The 18,542-nt window shown below is 35.0% G+C and overlaps 1 protein-coding gene across 1 annotated transcript; it reads left to right on the top strand.

Annotated features, from left to right (window-relative positions):
- The first annotated feature begins 10,670 nt into the window (after positions 1–10,670).
- Positions 10,671–18,399, top strand: LOC149254042 (uncharacterized). The gene is given in 2 exon segments (XM_089454663.1): positions 10,671–13,314; positions 18,002–18,399. Coding segments are annotated over 2 exon segments (3,042 nt in total).
- The last annotated feature ends 143 nt before the right edge of the window (positions 18,400–18,542 follow it).

Here is an 18,542-nt window from a genome sequence, read left to right on the forward strand (position 1 = left end):
GATAGCTAGACCTCAAATCAATCTTGCTGAAATACTTGGCCCCTTTGAGTTGGCCAAGAAGGTCATCAATCCATGGGATTGGATACCTGTTGCTAACAGTGATTTTGTTTAGTGCCTGATAATCAATGTAGAGTTGTCAGGTTCCATCTTTCTTCTGTACAAGTACAATCAGGCTTCCACAAGGTGAGGAACTTTGTATAATGTTCCCTTTTTGCAACAACTCTTAGATCTTCCACTTGATTTCTTCATTTTCCATAATGGAGCAACAATATATCATCCCTTTGGGTAGATATGCTTCGAGATTCATATCGATCAAATGCTTGACCTGACAATGCAAAGGTACCCCTGTGGGTGAGGAAAATATGTCCCAATATTCTTGGATGACCTTATTTGCCTACTTTTGCCACGTGGGGGAACCATTCCTGAGGGCCATGGACATGGATACTATATTCCCCTTGCTTTGAGAGAGAATTAGAAAGAGAATAAATTTCCTAGTTTGGGAGATGATCTTGCTGCATTATTTAGTAGAGATCAAAGATATGGGGGTAGGCGGGGCTACCTATGCTATCCTATATAATTTATTTCCCACAGTAATAATAACAGTGTGAGGCCTTGACTCATACACAACATGATGATTCCACAAGTATGGTTGGCATAATAACAGATCACAAACTTCAAGAGGAGCAATATCACACAGTACCTCATCCATGAAGGGCTTGATGTTGTAGGAAAGACGACACTACTAGATGACGTGGAGATCTCATCCTTGGTGAAGCCACCTAATGGTGTAAGGTTGTGTGTGTGGTGTAGTTGGTAGGCTCAACCACTTCATGACCTATACTAAAATGAGGTTCTTTTGGCTCCTGTTGTTGACAATGAACTGTAGCACAGAACCATTCACCCACATATGTGAGTGGAAGAGATGCTCCCACTCCTTTGGATATTTGGGCTCAATCTTCTGGACCTTGGTAGTGGAAATGGTGGCAATTGTTTCTATGTCAATAATTTGCTTCCCTTTGTCATTCCCCTTGTTGGGTTTTAGCTTAGAATCATAACATGCATTAGACTCTAAAGTCTTCAACTCAACCACCAATGACTACTTGGCATGAAACTCATTTGTGTTGTGAGTGGGGCTCTTATGGAACTCACATCACTTTCTTGTGTTCTTCTTCGTCTTCATGGTGCCATTATTTTCTTGCGGCTTAGATAGGTTGTCTTGGGTCACTCCACCTTGAATATTTATTTTTTATGTGGTTTGGGGGTGCTCTTTCTCTGCTTATGATTCATAGATCCAAAGTCATGCTTCTTTTGTTTAGATTTTTGCTTAGTCTTGGTAGCATATTGGTATGCTGCACCAAGCGAGGAGATGTCCAGGAAATCCATTTCTTCCTGAATGTATTTGTGTAGGCAACTACAGTACTTGAGCACTAGATGTATCTTACAGTCTTTGATACCCAACTTTTTATGTAGATTATAAAAAATATTTGTGAACTCATGCACATCTCGGTTCCTTTGTTGTCGTAGTGTGGTCCACTTTATGTTTTTGTCCTCATAGCTCCCCATGAGGTAATACTTTTCCTTTACAACATCTCAGAAAGAGTTCCAAGAGGAGGTAGCTGCAAACAGAGATGGTTCTTTGACCCTTTTCTCACAATAATTTTCCCACCAGTCTTTGACATGGGGGGCAACCTTAAGTAGTGCAAAAGTAATCTTCTCCCTATTGAAGAAACTATGGACCAAAAAATAACCTTCCAATAGATTCAACCATTTATCTACAACATTTTCATCTATTTGACCTTTGAATATAGAGAAATCGAAGTTCACTTGTACCTTGTAGGGGGTGACACCTTTGAAATGACTGCTAGATGAAGATGCATTGCCAGTGGGAAGTTGCGTAAGGATATAGGCAAAGTTGTCCATTATCTTGTTCCTTTACCATTCGAGGGATTCTTCAATAAAAAATTTGATAGGATCTTATGCTCCCTTGTCTTTCTTTTCTTCTGCCATGGGAGGTCAGTGGTGTCGGAGGGGACAGTCTTGTGAAGGCTCAACCAATTCAAGTCCCAACTCCTTATACCCTGACCTCATTGGGGACATGCACAAAAAATAGAGAAAGAGCAAACCGCTCTAATACCACTGATCCAAATTTATGAAGGAATGAAATAAAATACAAATATAAACTAAAACTCAGAGATATAGTGAAAACAAAAATTCAATTCATTAATAAAAAAGTACTGAGAATTGTTTACATGCAAAATGGAAATAAACTAGCTTGGGTGACTATAGTTTATCTATGAGAAGAAATTTGTCAGCTACATGCCTTCTGAACTATGTTAAAATGAGGATCGAAGGCCTATTTATTATTGATAAGCAATGGAAAACCCTAAACATCTAGAAACCTAACCTTAGGAGATGAAGCACCAAAAGTCTGTGGGCCTCGTAGGGGCAAATTGGTACATCAACTTCCCAGGGTCATAACTTTGACATACGATATTTGTTTGATGCGTACGATACCTCATTAGAAATATATATATGAGGACTAAAAGTTTCAACTACAAATCCTTGATGTAAAGTATGGGTTTTCCTGTTTTCCAAAAAACTGTCGTTTAGGGCCTCAAAATGACTCCGGAAGTTGAGGACCCAAAAAACTGCTAAAAATATTAAATTGTGCTACAAATAAGGAAACTGGAAGAAACAATGGTGGGGGTCCAAGTGGAATAGGCAGGTGTCCACCAATATCCACCTGGATCAATCCTCCCCTGTTAGGAAGTAATGTTTCCAATTGCGTTGAGTGCCTCCACGAGATGGGGAAACTTTTGTTGAACTTGGTCCCTGGTGAGCCACTTGCCTTGGTGCATGAGTTGGCTAGCTTTGACAACCTGATATATTTGGATATTTTTTTGGCGAGTGTTCTTGATCTGTGTTTCCATGATCTGATCAGTCATGGCTTGTTCTATGCAGTCTGGGTTTAGCTCTGTTTGTGTTAGCTATTCTGCAATGTGTGATGTGTCCAGTAATGGCAGAAAGTATGGCCAAAGGCAATCCACATTGAACACTAGGTGTAGGCCAAGTAATGGGAGAATTCTAAGCTCAAAATTATTTTCTTACACAACCTTGGTGATGATGTGATTCCCATATTAGAGTGGCCTAAGCTTTTGATGGGATTTGGTAAGGCATTCTTCTACAAATGCAACCAAACTTTTTTGCCTACCTGAAATTTGTGTGGCATCAAGTCATTAGAGACTTTGAGGTAAAAAATGAGCCTTAAATAAAAAATGTACAATAAAAATAAAATTTATAAGAACCAATAGGATTCAATATGATGATGTCAACCATGGGGGATGATTCACCCTTTTTAGAGTAAAAAAAAAAAAAACTACTTCTCAACTCGCATTTTCAACTTATCTCCCTATAATTTTACTCAAACTTCGAGTGGAAACACTCATTAGATGTTGAATTTCATTTTTAATCCAATTAATACACATGTTGCATACTTTCGATGGACCTTACTACATGAAAAATGTGAATTACTTGAAAAAGTGTGATTGCAATCATGTTTTTTCATGTATTTCACATTTTTCGTGTAATAGGGTCCATCAAAAGTATGCAACATGGGTACTCCCTGGATGAAAAATTAAATTATTCATTCAATGAGCCTTCCCACTAGAAAATTGAGTAAAATAATAGGGAGATAAGTTGAAAATACTAGTTGAAAACGTAGTTTTTTCTTTTTTCCCTCCAAAACTATATGAGGTGAGCTAATCTTATTTTTTTATTTCCACTATTATTTTATAATATTCCTTAGGAGGCCCATTTTAGACCTCAAAATTTCTCTAATGTGTTGATCATGTCGATGCTTGTACTTGGCATTGGACTTATCCAAGATTTCATGCACCTACTAGCGGATGTGTTAGATACATTTAATAAACTGAGTTTCTTTATCAGTCTCAGACTGTAAATGTGTGGATTATGTTTGTGTAGTCACATAAGGCATGGAAACATCAATCAAACATAGTAAAGTTAGGATACTCTTTCTCGACTCCATATCATGACTTGTGCTGCTGAAAGGCAGATGAATACCTACGATACCTGGAGACATGGCAACACTCATGGCAAGCAATCTGTTAGTCAAAAACCAAAACGAACTTGAAAAATGACTTGCAACATACATGTGTGACTGATCATGAAGGTTGGGCAATTTTCGTAGGGAGGTCAGGAGACTGACTGCCAAAACTATGCAAGGCACAGTCCAAGCTGTTAGGAGGTTGACTGACTACTAGAACTGCACAATGCATAGTCCAGCATGTCTTGCTGATGACTGAAATAGCGCAATGCGCAATTTCAGTCAACAGTGACATGCAACCAGCAAACCACATTGCGTAATTTCTAGGGTCAGAAAGACACTACCTCCAAGAATTGTGAAATGCAAGCCTAGAGGTCAGTTCCTTTGCTAGACTTGTGCAATTTCTGGAGGGAAGGCAGAGCCTTCACTTCCAAAAATGCACAATGCTAGCCGGGCAAGGCACAATCCGGGCCAAGGCAGTCCAGTCCAACCGACGGGCGACTGAAAATATGAGAAGTCTGAATGCATGGTGAGATGAGTGCAAACGAGATTGAATGATCATTCATGCAAACAACAAGTGCAAGATTCGGAAAATTGGAAAGCATGCATGTGTGTGAAGCGAGTCGCCGCAATGGTGATCGTCCGTGAAAAATAGTGTCATGCATGCGACAATAGTGAGATACAAACGAAAACTGAAATGATGCTAGTACAAGCTAGTATGCATGCAAGCGACAGCAAGCGCTCACTGAAATCAAGCAGACAACACTCACACAAGGTGAAACACAAAAAGCGATAGAAATGTGATGCAAGTCATAAGCAACGGGCTTACCCCAAGACAGTTGAGTTGAATGTGCTGATGACTCCTAGATGCAATGTGGGATGCCAGAGCTACAAGGTTGATGTGAGGAATGAGCTCTGCAGTGTCCAGTTGATGAGTTTTGATAAAATCGAAGATGTGACATGCATGCCACAAATCTAGGAAGAGCAACACTTGGTGGGAGGTTTTTGAAATGATCCTTGCATGTAACCTCTAGTTATTAAAAATAGATCCTTGAATCAAGGGATTCCTTTGCATGCTGCCTTTGGAGAAGCAGCCCATGCATGCAAGTCAGTTTTGCTCGGTCTCGAAGGGAACTGGTCAACTTAGCTCCACATGCAACAGTCTGTCAACTTCTGGGAGAAAATGCACATTTCTGGAAGGGAGTTGGGCTGGCAACCTAGAAGATTTATGCAATTTATGGGCAGAGCAACTGACTGTTGCCCAAGATTGTGAAAATTCTAGGCTAAGCAGCCATGTTGGAAAGAATTGCACAATTTTCTGGATGAAGCCTGACTGGTAGAATTGCACAATTCTGGAGCCCAACAGTCTGCCAGACATAATTACGCAATTTCTGGAGGGAATGCTGGTTTCCCTCCAGAATTGTGCAATTTCTTGAGGGAGTTGCTTAGCCTGCAACTGGACAAAGTCCGGAGGAACAAGCTGTGAGGGGAATGCAACAAGATCTGTTGGACAGACTGTCATTCTGCAAGAAAATCACTGAAGCTTGTGTACTTTATGAAGCAAGACATGCTGCTGTGAAAGGTTGGTAGGGAGGCTCCAAAACAAAGCTAAGGCAAAAATTTGGAGGGTGGTTGTAGCCGCTACAACAAGTGTGTGAACTAGAGTAAAAAATACACAAAAACATGACCAATCCATTCCGTTCTATGGAAATGAGTGCAAAATCAAAGGAGCCCTAACCTCACATCAATTTTTACCCCTACAAAACTTAATTGATTAGTGACCATGTTAAATTAATTTAAATGATGAAAAATGGACCCACCTTTTGACATCTTTATACTAAATGAATGCTTCATAAGAAATACCTTGTTGGAAGCTTAGGTTTTATGGTATAGTTTAGCCAATGTAGAAATTTTGAATGATAAACACTTATTCATAGAGATTATCCCGATTATACACTATTGCGGAATACATGCATAATACATAACCTCCTCTACGTTGATCATCAATTTAGCAGCATTAAAAACAATGAAACATCAATCGCATGCGCACATTAACACAGTATGTAACCCGGGGAAAGCATACAGCTGAAAACCCCACACTATCTGTATATTAATGATTGAGAACATGTAACATTACATAGTACAATACTCCTCACAAGTACTCAGTACTATCTCCACCTGTTACACACAAAACTAGCTCAGATCCGAACAAGTCACAGGTTCAAATCTCCTCCGCTGCTTTGCCTGCCTCCACTGCACAATCCTGCAAGAGAATGAATGATGAATGGCTGATCCAAACTCCTATTTACCTTGTGAAAATCACTCACACTGTAAATCACATCAGCACAGGCTATAATACTGGGCATATACTGTGTAATACTCATTGGCATACTCAATCCATTGCTTGTGCAAGATCTCATTCACAACTATAGTCACAACTGATAGCAATCTCAACCTCTAACACCTGTCTCCACTGAATTGTACATGCACTGAGTTAACTGATGTATTCTTCAGTTGCATTATGTGTTAATAATTAGTGAATTAATTTAATCAATTAATTCACATCACTCATCACTAGTCTATTTGTAGTTAGACTAATTACAACTAGTTTAACAAAGTCAAACTGAACACAACTCCATCAACTCCACATCCAACTCCACCAAACTCAACCACATGATTTCTAACTAAACTCCTGCATGCAATAGCTCAACTGACCCACAAAGAAAGCGTATTTCCTTCTGACAGCTGCATGTGCCACATCTGTAGCTCAAACTGAAGTGCTCCAAGAGGATAAGATAAAGTTTATAGTCTAAATATTATTATGAGACAATAATATTTGACTTTTCTATTTTTAACCTGGCAGTCTAAAAATAGACTTTGATCACTCCTGCTGTGAACCAGAAAATAGAAGTCCATCTATTTTTCCAAACATGACCAATCATCCATAAACAACATACTGCAACTCATAGACCATGATCCATATGTCTAAAAATAGACATAGTCTAAAAATAGACTTTGCGCCATAATTTGCCTGTGGGCCCACTTAGTGAAGGCGACTCCTTTCCACTAAGCTCCATCATCTTGTTGCATTCTCAACAGCCAATTCCATCATCAAATTCTCCATTGTATTTTCTTTCAAATTGCTAAAAGCCACCAATGCTTCTAAGCACATATGTACTATTCCCAGTGCCTCTCTATCAAGAATCTCCCATTCTTCATCTTTCATAATCATTGGATTCTTTGTTATTCTTCCCACTGGTAGATTTTTTTTCTTTTTTTATATATGTAATATTCTATTTCATATTCCATAGTTGATAGTTTTATCCATTAAACTTTTTGACCTAAAACCTTCTCCCACCATTACTCCCACTAGAATTTGAGAACCCTACTTTCTTGTGAGTTTTATCCACCAAATAAACCTTCGACATCGATACTAGTTGTTAGGAATAAAACACAAAGCAATAAAATCAAAATGAATATGGAAATAAAACATAGAATGAAACAATACAAATTATACACCAATATACATAGTGCACTTGTATTGGGCTATGCCCACAAAGAAATAGTCAGTCCTTCATTTTATTTTGTCTAGTGAAATGAAGGGATTTCAACTTGCAGAACCTATACTACAACATCCTCTTCTCTCTCTCATAGTCTTGTCCCTCTCAATTATAATGCTCTCTCAATAATACACATCCACAATACAATTCGCTCATAAAAGAGGGTTTCCTTCTATGGTTAAAAAATGCTAACATCTACCATCAGATCTATGACCTAATGATGAAAAATCTAGATTTATTATGGAATTACAATATTTTGTGATGATTTTTTTCCAAAAAAAATCTTCTAGGGTGTTTCCCTCAAGCCCGCATTGAGGGGGCTCCAAAGAATTGTTGCCATTTCCCCTGGACCCCATGGCAACACTAGTAGGGGGGCAAGCCCCCCTACATCCCCCATCAATAATTAGGGTCCAAACGGGGCTAAAAGACAAGACCTCTAAATCAATAAGATAATTAAGCTCCACAACCAATAGTAGAAGGAAGGGGGAGGAAACGAGATAATATTGGAGAGAGTTGTTGCTTTTGACATAATTTCAAAAAAGAGATGCTTGCATGAGAGAAGTGGCTAGTATATGAGGGGATGTTGAGAAATTGTGTCTAAATAAGGAATCTATGATTTAAATTGTGATCTTGGGGGAGTAGGCTAATTACTACTCTAACTTGGTTTCAGTGAATTTATGAGGTTGAGTGTACTTTCCTATGTCATTATTTATTTCAGGGTGTTCTAACACCACTAACAGGTATGATGCATCTATCTAGAGATAATCATCGAGTGCCAGTGTGGTAATAAGATCCTTGCATATCAAAACTTAAATGGTTTTGGGGATGTTGTAAGATTAGTAACCTATCCATGTCACTACGGTTGACTAGTTCAATGCTTGAACTAGAATTGGTTTGGGAGTTCTATGAATTATCTACAAAGTATCCATGTGTCCTTGGTTTTCTTTCTCATCATTAAGCTTGAGCCATACTCAAGGGGAATTACCTCATTAAAGTAGCTACATTGTTTTGGTGAAAAATCAACCCCTAAGATGTGATTTCCCCACTAGATTAGAATTTTTTTTTGGGATTATTGGTTAGACTAGAGACAGGACTTCATCATGGAAAAGGATCTACAAGGATTTGATGTGGTATTTCAATTGTTGTTATAACTAATGCATGGTGTAATTTGAATGTAATGATCATAAATTAAAATGGTTTACCGATTTCACTCATGTGCAATTGCTCTACATATTGTTAGATTATAGATATTCCTTTTGTGACGTGTAAAAACAAAAAAAGAATAATTTTTATCTAGGTGACACCCTATTTAGCAAGACGGCTATTACATATCAATAAAATAAAACTATGGCATCCAACAAATTCTTTTCAATTTTAGGAGAAATTTTCATTAGAGAAAAGGAATGAGCTTGTCCACTTATTAGGTTACCCCATTTTCAAACAAAATAATTGTTCAATAAATCCATTGAATAGTCAAACAAACAACATCAAATTAAGATTATATATAACACTAAGAAAAAGAAAACTAAATATTCTATAATTTCAACCATTTTTAAGTTTATCAACATTGAAATATGAAAAGCCAATTTTTTAAAAATTTGCAATTTTAGATTGATGATATTGTTATATTTAATACAAAAATAGATCAAGACCTTCTTGTACCCTAATGCAACCCAATTCTGTAATATTAACCTTTAATATTTGCAATTCAATCAATTTAAAATTATCTTTACTAAATTTTAAAACAAAAATACTAATATGGAATTCTAAAATATTTAAACTACAATCTTAATAAGATTCTATAAACCAAAAATTAATTATATATAAAGAAAATATAATTATTCTAGAACATGTTCAATTTAACAATTTTTCTTGTTTCAACAGATCATCATATATAATTTAGCATCCAACAAAAAAAAATAGAATAATTTTTTTTTTGTAAATATATTTTTATATCTTTACTAAATTTTAAAACAAAAATACCAATATGGAATTCTAAAATATTTAAACTACAATCTTAATAAAATTCTGCAAACCAAAAATTAATTATATATAAAAGAAATATAATTATTCTAGAACATGTTCAATCTAATCATTTTTCTTGTTTCAACAGATCATCATATATAATTTAGCATCCAACAAAAAAATAAAATATATTTTTTAATGATCAATTTTCACTAAAACCAACTTTATTGTATAATTTTTTTATAATTAAATAAATTTTGAACATTTTTAAGTTATGCATCTAAATCATTCTGATTTTAACATCATTTTTTATCATTTTACTTTCAACCATTTATAATATTAAACAAAATAAATTTTAATATTTTATATGATCAAATTTATTAATTTCCAACCAAAATACAGTTTGGAAAATCCATCAGTTCACCTCGATTCTCCAATCTACACATTTATTTACCATTCTTAAATGAAACAAAAGGCATCTAGAAGTTTGACTCCTCTAAGAATTTTTGTTCAAAATCTGGTTTACATATTACAACTCCCAATGGCCAAACTGCCCGCCCCACAATTTCATCATTTTGGTCAAGACTCACTAGCTGAGATTGTAGAAATTATTTGACCTACAAGCTGTCCGTGTTCAAGTTTTTTGAACCAAATAAATTACAGGTTGAATGAATTCATGGAAGTCTATTTTTTTATTGGAAATTGCAGAGCACTGCAGTGAGTAGAATGCGTGAGAGAATTGTAGTGTTGAATGAATATATCGCAACCAAGATTGTGAATAACTAGTTTGTTCCCGAAAAAATGCTAAATTCAAAGTGTGGAATGTTGTAAAATGCAGTGCAACTTCAAGGTGATAGTGTGTGGCAAAGAGGTGTAGTATTGCAGATGGGATGCACAAACAGTATTGGAGCGAAGAGGGTAGTTCATAATGATGATTGAAAATGCTTGGGTATTGTTGACACAGTGAAACTATTTATTGTAATGTGCAGGGTGGTATATGCATTGAAGATATATTAGAGTGTCTGAGATGAACTAGCAGTGTCAGGGTAGCAGTGAGAATTGGAAAAACTGAAACCAGAATAATGGATCTAAACGCCAGCAACAAGGTGTGTTCGATAACTCAATTCATACTTCTTTGCATTTGTTTTTCAGGCTTTGCATGTGGTAATGAAATTTCAGATGAGATCCAGGCCTTAATTGCAATCAAGTCAGACCTGGTAGACAGTTTAGGTTATCTATCAGATTGGAAATACAATGATAGCATCATGACTGTGTCACATTGTTCATGGACTGGCATTACTTGTAACAATAAATCTAGAGTGGTGGGTCTGGATCTCTCAAGAAAAAATCTCACTGGTAAAATATCACAAGCTGTGGAGCTGCTTGACCACCTTGTTAACTTAGATATCAGCCAAAATAACTTTGATGGACCAATCAGCGAAGCCATTTTCAGGCTCCCCAAATTAGAAACCCTGTATATCAACCAGAATTCCTTCAATGGATCATTGCCAGAGATACTTTTGGGTTTGCAGAATCTTGTGGAGTTCAATGCTTACTACAATGACTTTACTGGCCCCTTGCCATTACAATTTTCTCAGCTCAGTAAGCTGAAGTTTCTGAACCTTGGTGGAAATTACTTTAGTGGGAGCATTCCGATCCAGTATGGTGACGTCCCCAACCTAGAATTCCTGTATTTGGAGGACAATGAGATCACGGGTTCGATCCCAGCAGAGTTAGGGAAGATGCCAGAGCTCAGGCATATGCAGATCGGATACAATTCTTACACAGGCGGGATTCCGTGGCAGCTCAGTAACTTGTCAAAGCTAGAGTCTTTACATATTCGATTTGCTAACTTATCTGGGTTCTTGCCTGTGGAATTGGGTAAGTTCCAGAATCTAAGTATGTTGGTGCTGAATAACAACAGACTTACCGGATCAATACCATGGCAGTTAAGCAATATCACGAGCTTGAAATCATTAGATTTGTCATATAACATGCTCACTGGACCAATTCCTGAAATGTTTTCGAGGCTCAAAAGTCTGGCAGTCCTAGAGCTGTGTGCTAATAACCTCAGTGAAGACATCCCTAACGGAATTGGTGACCTGCCCAGCTTGACGTATTTCGCCATATGGAACAATTCCTTCACAGGAAGCCTTCCTGAGCAGTTGGGAAGAAATTATAGGCTAAAATAGTTGGAGGCAGGTTTCAATAAATTAACAGGACCAATCCCCCCTGACCTATGTGCAGGTAACCAGTTAGTTGCACTTATCCTCTTCTCCAACCAGTTCACAGGAGAAATCCCTTATAATCTTACAAATTGTCCCACTCTGCACAGAGTCAGGATTCAGCAAAACAAGCTCAGTGGCCACATTCCTTTGGGATTTGGAAAGCTTGAAAACTTGTCCTATGTAGACATGTCATGGAACAATCTCACTGGATATTTGCCTTCTGATCTCTTTAATTCACCTACACTAGAGTACCTAAATGTTTCTTATAATCCTGTGCAAGGCAGCCTTCCTCCAAATATCTGGGCTACACCAATCCTGCAAATATTTTCAGCAGCTTTTGCAAATTTATCAGGAAATCTTCCTTCCTTTGCACATTGCAATATTGTATACAAGTTTGAACTGCAGGGCAATAGGATTTCTGGTAGCATCCCCAGAAACATTGTCAAATGCCAAAAGCTGGTGTACATTGAATTGAGCCAAAATAAGTTGACTGGAGTGATCCCTCCTGAACTGGCAAGTCTTCCCTGTCTCGGTGTTCTTCATCTGTCCCATAATGCCCTCATCGGGATGATTCCCCTAGAATTCCAGAATTGTGCTCCCTTAGAATGTTTCAATGTCTCCTTCAATAATCTCTCAGGCCCTGTGCCTTCAGATGGGCTTTTCAGAGGCATAGACAGTAATGCTTTCGTCGGAAACCCAGGTCTCTGTGGCGGAGTCCTAGCAGAGTCTCCATGCATGAATTCAAATGACCCTTACCTCACTTCTTCCTCATATCACACTCCAGATACTAAGAAAAAATTTCATAATATATGGCAGATTATATGGTTGCCTGGTCTAGCAGTATTCATTATCATAGTTGGCAAAACATGCTGTTATGGTGGTGGGAAATACAGGGAGGAAAAGCTTGAAGAGGACCAATGGAAGATGACTGCCTTCCAGGAACTGAGCTTTACAATAGAAGATGTTCTGGAGCGTTTGGAGAGTGCTCACATGGTGGGAAGTGGAGCAACGGGCACAGTTTACAGAGCAGAAATTCCAGGAGGCAAAGTGATTGCTGTGAAGAAGCTGTGGAGAGTTGATAGAGAAGAAAGTAATAGAAGGAGAGCAGTATTAGAAGAGGTTGAAATTCTCAGCAGTGTTAGACACAGGAATATAGTAAAAATGTTGGGTCTGTGTTCAAACAATGAGGACACTCTTCTTCTTTATGAATACATGCCAAATGGAAGTTTGCAGAGCCTCTTGCATGAGAGCAGGGAAGAAAGCATGCTCCCGGATTGGACGACCAGACACAGAATTGCTGTGGGAGTGGCTGAAGGTTTATGTTATCTTCATCACGATTGCCGTCCTGTCATTATACATAGAGATGTCAAGCCCAGCAATATACTGCTGGACGCTGACATGAATGCAAGAATTGCGGACTTCGGAGACTCGAAGCTTATTCAAACTGAGTTAGAGCCCATGACTACCATTGCTGGTTCTTATGGCTACATCGCTCCAGGTAACTATTCCATTGAATTTTAAAAGCATTTTCTAGGTTATGTCATGCGCATTAATGGTAATTTTTCCTTTATTTTTAATTAAATTTAATCCTTAAATTTTCCTTCATTTTTAGTTGATTGGTTTTGTCCCCTTCATTGAATAAGTACTCTCAGTTGATTTTATTTTTTTAATACGTGGCCTATGAGGATTTACCTTTGAGTTTTTATTCACTTTTGGTTTTTAAAGTTTAAAATCATAAAATTATATGAGTAAGGTTAATCGTAAGATTATGTGGCTTAAAATATGATTGAGACTGGTTGATTTTGGAGTAGACATTGATATGATAATTTGGTTGGTCATTGTGTGCAAAAAAAATTTAGTCATGTTAAAAGTTGGTATGGATGGCCTAGGCCAAGTATTATATCCAAGTGATTTTGATAGTTTAAATGCCCCCTTAGTCCTGGTTAAGCAAACTACAAGGTCCAGTCATCTCGGAACTTACATTCCTTAGCAAACTAATTAATATATATATATATATATATATAATCTATTTATAAGATAATTATATTAATATATTTGAAGTTATTTATTAAAAGAATAAAAGGTATTTTATTTAGATAGTTTTGATTGAAATGGTTTTAACTTCATCAAAATGGTTTTGGTTTGTGGTAAATGGGAAAATTCATGTGAGTTTTGATATTTTTATATAAAGATTTTATTTTAAAAATATTATAAAATCTCTTAAAAATAGTGACTACCATAAAATAAGATTTACCATAAAATGAGATTTATCATAGGTGTATGATAAAATAGATAGTATATAAAGTTAAATTGATTTGTATACAATTTAGTTATTCTTGTGTAAATTAGATCATGAGAGGTCTCAATTCAAAGAATTGTGCTTTCTTGGTTAATGAGGAAACACTCATTTTCTTTTCTTCATGGGATTTTCTTTATCTTTCATGTTGTTTCTCTTGCTAATTGAGAGTTTGAGTAGTGTTGAAAAGAAGCAAAAAGAAAAGCCAATATTCAAGGATTAAAGACTTGTTTTGTGTTTTTGACTCACATTTTATTTGATATATTGTTGTTTCTAAATGTTTCCAAAAGTTAAGCTAAAAGTTCCAAGAGATCTTAAATACTTTCTATGTAGCTAAAGGTGAATGCAAAAAAATCTCTTTTAATTTTGATGGATTGATAAAGGTTAGCTAGTATATTTTTAGGAGCTTTAGACTCGTAGGAAGCTCTAAAATATTATAGATTCTTTGACTATTATAATATATTGCTCTCTAGATGGGGTAGGCTAATTTTAGCAAATTCTGTTTTATAAGTTATACTTACGTATTCACATTCGCATGTATTCCAAAAGGTATCCTCAAAAGGCTAAAAAAAAAATGTGTTTTACTTTTTTATCTAGGGGTAAAATAATGATACTCAAAGCTATTCATCTCACTAGGTGGTTAGATAAAGCCAAACCCAATGTTAGAGGCCTTTGGGATCTAAAGCATATCTATTCGTTAGGAAAATCCTGAACTACCAAATCTTTGTGATATTTGTTCACTAAATATAGTTTATAGTTTATGGAAGAATGTGAAAGTAACAATGACTAGATAGAACCAAACCAAAAGATATGGGTGGTTACAAAATAAAATCTATCAATATGTGAGAAAAATATAGTCTACAGAAGAAAGTGATTATACAAAAGTATCTTGTGTTAAGTTATCATTTTTGGATAAGGTAAGAATTCTTAAGAAGAATATAAAAATGTGTGAAATTATTGGAAGACATTAGTTTCGGATTTTCCAATAATGGTAAGCAATTTAGCTCGAAAGGTGTGGAAGGGTGAACAAGTAAAAATTGATATCAACCCTGTAGTGTGGCCACTTATATGGTTGTCAGATTGACATGGTTAAGATATATTTTAGATATATTTTAGGTAAATGGTATTGAGGATGTCACTATTACATGGTTAAGGTATATTTAAAGTAAATGGAATTGAGGATGTCATTATTACTTCTATCTAGACACAAGGATAGAGATGAGTTCAGAGTTTGCATTTAGAGGGTAATGGGAAGAATATGGAACATGTTTGTAGCAAAGTTAAAAAGGGGTACATAAGAGTTAGTGAAAATGTAAGAGTCTTTGACATAGACATGCGCTCAAAATAAGGCTTCTCGGAAGTATTCTGCAATATTGGGTTATAAGGTAATGACAACTCCTAGGGAACAAGAAGAATGACTATGATCTTCTTATATTTAGTTCTTTCAAATAGGGTTTTGACTTAGGATCTATTGCAAAAAAGGGCGAGAATAGGAAAACATTTGCTTTCTATTTAGGAAAAAAATAAATAGAAAATTTCATATATAATGTTCTAATGTCTTTTTACTTAACAAATTTTTAAGGACGCACAAAAATTGACAAGTTATCTACATTTTTGGAATGAAACATTTGTTATACAATATTTGAGATATTGGTTTAGAAAAAAGGAGTAAAATGAATTTAGAGCATTAATCTATTTAGTTCTTTAAGTAATTGAAGGTATTTTTAATTTTAATTAGTCATTTTATTAATTTTAAAGTATGTTTGAGACTAGATTCTAACAATCTAATTAATTGATAATATAAAGATGTCATTTTAAATTGGCAAATGAAAGAAGAAATTGTAAAAATATATATGTTTTTAAAAACACATCTCTCATTATTAACATAATGAAAAGAGATAATCAAATACAAAATGTTACACGAAAACCTTTAATTAACCAATTAAAAAAAACAATCTAAAATTTGAAAGCAATAATATACCCATTTATTCAGAGAACTAAACACTATCAAAATAGATTCAACAAATTGAAACTAGAGTCATGAATTTGGGGAATTCCTAGATTCAACTTGTTCTTCTTCCTTCTTTTTTTTTTTTTTTTTTTTTTAACTTTTTCTTGTTTTGTTTGTGAAGTTGTATGTGAACCTCAAGGCTTGACTCTTGACTTGAAAACAACGATTAGGGGCATCTAATCCGTCAAAATCACTTAGGATCAGGCCACACTAGCCCTAAGTCGTGAATGACATCCTCAACCATTTGTGCTAGTAAGACTTGACAGATCCAACCCTCATTAATTAAATTACATTTTTTTTAAGTTTTATAAAAAAAAATTGAATTTATATAAAACACAATAAATTAAACAAAATTCTAGAAAAAGTAAACAAAATTCTAGAAAAGGTAAATTATTATTTTTTATTAGAAACCCCCCGTAGGTAAACAAAATTCTGAAAAAGGTAAATTAATTTTTGATAGAGGGGAGAAGAATTCAACCAGAAGTGTCTTTTCTATTGGGAGATCCAAAGTCTATATCAATAACAACTTCCATGCTAGTAGCATAATTTTGAAAAAAGTAAATTATTTTTTTAATAAAGACATTTATATTTAAATATATTGAATCTAAATTTTTATATAGATAGTTTATTAGGTAATGTAAGTCTTGAGATCACTGGTATGGCTAATTTGTCACTTGAGTAGCTACGACTCAGGACCATCCAAGCCATCAAAATCATTTGCTACACTAACCTTTAACATAGCTAGATTATTACCCACTAAATTTAAAACCAACTACATAGTACCTTAAAGAAATAGCCTATCACATTTTACTCTATATCTAATTAATATATATATATATATATATATATAAAAATTAAATAAGTATAATTATTTTAAATTTACTTCATATATTTTTTATATTTTTAAAATAACTTTATTTTATTTTATTAATATATTCTTATAATTATATATTTTATTTTTTGAAAAAGTAATTTAATTTAATAATATTTATTTACTACATACATATAAGATAAATCAATTTTAATCTTTACATTATAATTTATAATATATTTTTTATTTTAATACAAATTCTTAAAATACCTTAACCGAGAAGAATAAGGCAAATCTGTTTTAAGTTATTTTATTATCATATATACAGTCTTAATCAGGAATGTGTCCAAAAACCGAGTGAATTTGTTACTGGACTGTGATGTTATTAAAAATCTATGAACAATCAATGTGGCCTCCCCAGCAACGCCCATGGAAATTTTCCAATCCAAATTTAAATGGGTTGAAATAAGAAAAAAATATTATAGAGTAGAGTTTGTTGAAATATTTTTGAAAAGTATAAAATTTAATTATACGAGATAAATTTACACTCTTCAAACAAACTTTAGAATGAACTTCTCCCTTAAATAAATTTAACTTGAATTTTTAATTATATGTATATAGTTGTTCAATGAGATTTCCTAATATATGCTGAAACTTGATGTTTGCAAATTATTTGATAATATTACCTTTGAGATTTTATGATTGTTGACTGAGATTTTATGGTATATGTATATGAGTGTTTACCTGAGACTTCCAAGAATATGTAAATGGTTGTTGAATGAGATTATTTTTTGGTATATGTTTATGATTGTTTGTTGGAGATCATTTGAGTTGAAGTTAACTGGATTAAGGACTTTAGGGATCTTTTACCTGAGATTTTCAGGTTGAATGATGGTTTGCCTGAGATTTTCATGCATATGAATTGAATGAGAATTTCTGGTATCTGTATACAATTGTTTGATATTGAGCCTTGATGAGTGCAAAATATTTTGATAATATTTAAACTTCATCCACCTGAGAATCATATGAAAGTAGAGAGTGTTGATGCATCTTTTGGATTTCTGCAGAATGTGCATACACACTTGAGGTCCAGGAGAAATGTGACATATACAGCTTTGGAGTGATCCTACTGGAGCTCTTGACAGGAAGAATGGCCATCGATCCAGAATTCGGAGATGCCACCAGCATTGTAGAGTGGGTCAAGGGTAAAATTCGGGCCAAGGAAGGAATTTCAGAGGTCTTAGATCAACATGTTGTGGCTTCATGTTACTCGGGCCAAAAAGAGCTGTTGTTAGTACTCCAATTGGCTCTCCTCTGCACCAGTAGGTGTCCGAATAACCGGCCATCCATGCGAGATGTCGTGAGAATACTATTAGTGGCTGACCCTGCAAGGAAAACAAAGGATTCCCAATCCTTGAAACAACAGAATTCCTATTTTTCATCTCCGGAAGGTAATTTACCATAAGCAATGGTTGTTGCAGTGATAAATGCGTTATCAGTATGCTGGTATTGAAGAGAAGGACTATCTTTCCTTAAACAAGAATGAGGGGAGTAAATTTTTTTAGAAGCTATATATTAATCTAGATACGTAATTTTTACATATATATA

This window comes from Pinus tabuliformis, chromosome 7 (genome assembly GCF_031772625.1).
Source record: "Pinus tabuliformis cultivar Carrire ecotype Pingquan chromosome 7, CPIR1, whole genome shotgun sequence".
In the NCBI taxonomy this organism is placed as follows: Eukaryota; Viridiplantae; Streptophyta; class Pinopsida; order Pinales; family Pinaceae; genus Pinus; species Pinus tabuliformis.